General features: G+C 37.5%; 1 protein-coding gene across 1 annotated transcript; it reads left to right on the top strand.

Annotated features, from left to right (window-relative positions):
• The first annotated feature begins 1,150 nt into the window (after positions 1-1,150).
• LOC138658005 (olfactory receptor 5V1-like) lies at positions 1,151-2,041 on the top strand. Its single transcript, XM_069745589.1, has one exon. It carries the CDS (start codon positions 1,151-1,153, stop codon positions 2,039-2,041), a length of 891 nt encoding a protein of 296 aa, XP_069601690.1.
• The last annotated feature ends 1,623 nt before the right edge of the window (positions 2,042-3,664 follow it).

The following is a 3,664-nucleotide window of genomic DNA, read 5'->3' on the forward strand; positions in this document are numbered from 1 at the left end:
CAAAAAACACACTCTGGAGTCATGTGCATAGGATAATAATAACACAGCTAATACAAATAATACTCTCATGATAGGGATAGGTTGTGAAGATGTAAAAAATGATAAGCACGACCACAAGCTAAATGTATACGTAAAGTAGGCAGAAATGGACCACCACAAAGTGAAGTAAATAGTCAATGAACGAGGGCAGAGCTTACCAGAACTGTGCACGGACTCAGAGCTAGATTGCAGGAACCCTGCCTGACAAGCGTTTCCCCTTGAGAAAATGGCCAGTGTGGATGCGAAACACACGTCGGGGTTGTGCGGACTAAAGTAGGAAGACCCATATGTGATTGGCCTCTCACCTACTAGACCAGCCATGCAGTTGGCAACCCCCTTCTTCTGGTCCTCAACTAGTTGTACATCAACCACACAACTAGAAGCAGGTACCAACAAACACTGATGACCAAACAATCACTTCCAAGTTTTCTCTAAAATGGGCAAAATTCTTTTTTTTTCTTTTCCCTATACAGTACTGTTGCTTTAAGGCACACTACACTCAGCAGTACAGAAAAAAATTGCACGCAGCTCCATCACCCCTCCCGTCATGTACTAGCAGAGATAAGAAAATGTACAGTATCTTTTACACAGAAACAGAATGTAGCAGTTCTCAGAGTTAATTTATTTTTGCAAAACCTTCATACTTATTCTCAAGAAACCAAGGTAGTTCACTATAAGGGCAGATCACTGCACGATTTGAATAATCTGACCACCTCTGGCCAAACAAATACAGGAACCAGTCCAATGTCATACCATTTACAAAACGGCTTCATTGTTACACAATCTCATATGTAGATTAAAATATCTATAATGTATCCATCCTGGACCAACTGCAATAATTGGCAACGTAAAGGTATCTCTGGGATCTATAGAGATTTACTCTGAGGACATAATTTCTCTATATTCACCTTAGATCTGTTTCCTCTGTCCAGAGTAATTCTAGGTAGTACATCAAGATATATAACTTTGGGTAAACCCTGTGATGTTTAACATGCAACGATCTAGTGACTAGCCATTACAAGACCAGATGCTAAACATTTGTAAGTAGTATGGAAACTATGTTCTTGTTAATTATTTTTTGTCATTGTATATCAGGAATCACTTAAATGTTATGAAACAACTGAACGAAACAACGTTCCGAAGGTTCATCTTACTTGGGTTGTCTACTGACCCTCAACTACAAGTCATCTTCTTCATTGTTTTTTTGATAATGTATTTAATGACGATATCAGGAAACCTTCTGCTGATCATTGTAGTGAGCACCAATTCAGCTCTACACAGTCCCATGTTCTTCTTTCTGGCCAACCTCTCTTTCATTGATATCTGCTTCTCCACCTCCATTGTTCTTGTACTCTTAAAGAACACCTTAGCCAAAGACAGAAGTATTTCTTTATTCGGTTGTGCAGCACAGATGTATGTCTCCTTAGGCTTGGGTGCTACAGAAACTATTATACTTGTCTCCATGGCCTATGACAGGTTTGCTGCAATTTGTAGACCATTGTATTATACCACCATAATGAGCAGGACATTGTGTTTTTACTTAGCTGCATTGTCATGGAGTGTCGGATTTATTAACTCTTTTGTACAGGTTTACTTAACGTTCCAACTCCCATTCTGCAAATCTCTTGATACCAACCATTACTTTTGTGAGGTACCGTCCTTTATACAAATGTCTTGTGGAGACACCTTTCTCAATGAGTTATCTATATATATCACAGGAGGTATTATCGCCGGGAGCTCCTTCTACCTGATTCTGATCTCATACTTCCATATTATCTCCAAGATTCTGAAAATAATTTCATCACATGGGAGGCAGAAATCTTTCTCCACCTGCGCTGCTCATCTCACTGTTGTCACACTCTACTTTAGCACTGTCATGTCCATGTATCTACGGCCACACTCAAAAAAATATACCCAATATTCTATAGAAACAGACAAAGCAGTGCCCATCCTATATACGACAGTAACGCCGATGTTGAACCCTTTTATATATATAGCATAAGGAATAACGATGTGAAAAACTTAGTTGTTAAAAAATTTAAGAAAAGGCAATTTTACTAATGTGGCCATATTTTAGGCAAAGTGTCCTATTATATTTTATTGAATTTGGTAATATACTTAAAAAATATCCTACATTTTCACACTTGGGCCTCCAATAAAAGTGATAGCTTATTGAATAGTGAGGGTCCAAATATTGTAACCTATACCAATCAGCAAAATGGTGACATTGTAAACTTTTATAATGGAATGGCAATGCCCAAGCTTGACAGCTGCTCCATTCTCTATGGGACAGCTGAGAGCTACGCTTGGCTTTTCCAAGCAAACTCATAGAGAAGGAAGGGAGTTGCAGTCAAGCATCCAACCCGCTTCATTCTAACAAGAATAAATGTGCCTTTCCAGGATTAAAAAAAAATGCCCATTCAACCAACTGCTGAGGGTCCCAACAGTGGGAATCCCAGGAACCAGTAAGTTATCACCTATCTATGGATAGATGCTAGCGGGCTTTCCCCAGACCACTCCATCATAATTTTGGCCATCAATTTCACTACCAATATTAAATCCCCATTAATCCCCATGCCTTTGTTAAAGCAAATCACCTCTAATTATAGGACTGTAGAAACAGATAATATATGCATAACATGTTTTACTTAGTCCAGTTGCACATTTCCAAATTTTAGAATGAGGAAAGGAAAATTGAGCTACAAAGAGATGGTCAAAAACTTTAGACCAGGTGAGTTATTTTTTGAAGACCCTAATTCATTTCTTTGGAAAACCAATGTCAGTATTTTCCCTTAAAAGTATATATTTTAGAAAAACAGAGATCCATAATCCTTATCACTATCCTGTGAGCCATTTTTCCGACCAAATGTGAATATTTTCCATGTAGCCAAAATTTCATTCAATATGGATTAATATGTTTACATTAAACATTGCTACAATCTAATGTTCAAATTCAATTTTATATTCTCAACTTAGAAGTCAACAGCATTGCATGGATCCTTATTTTTAAATTCCATTGGGCAGAATATAGGTTTTTTTTTACTATTTGAAAATATATGAGTCCCCCCATTAAAAGGAATAAAGGGAGATTCAAAAAGAACAGCAAACAGATATATTCTTTGTACTTATGTTTTCTCCTCTTCTGTCATCAGTTTCTTTCTCCTTCATACACCTCTCGCCTACATTATACAGAACCTTCTTCTCATTGTCTACAATGTAATTTTGCTCTAAGACCAAATTTTTTCCACTATCTTCTCTTGATAAAGACATTACTAAAAGCTAGCAAAACTCCAGTAATTAGCCAGTGGTTTAGGATATGTTGGTGTTCTTTCTTTTTAAGGGATTCTGAAGAGTAAGTAGTAGGAGGTCCTTACTTGACAGTGAATGCTGAAATATAGCTGGCCTTGTTAGAGGAATTGCAAGATTGATTGAAACCATCAACTGCACAAAGTTCTCTTCTTTGTATTTTGATGGGCTGAACGTAATACTCTAATTGGCTCCTTCAACCAGTCAACAAGGAACTGAGACTTGGTTCCAAAATTTGATCTTCCGTATCTCATCATTGAAAGCTCTATTAACCAAGGGAAGGTAGCACCAGATTTTTGCCATTAAAGTACCTAGCCCT

This window comes from Ranitomeya imitator, chromosome 1 (assembly GCF_032444005.1).
Source record: "Ranitomeya imitator isolate aRanImi1 chromosome 1, aRanImi1.pri, whole genome shotgun sequence".
NCBI lineage: Eukaryota > Metazoa > Chordata > Amphibia > Anura > Dendrobatidae > Ranitomeya > Ranitomeya imitator.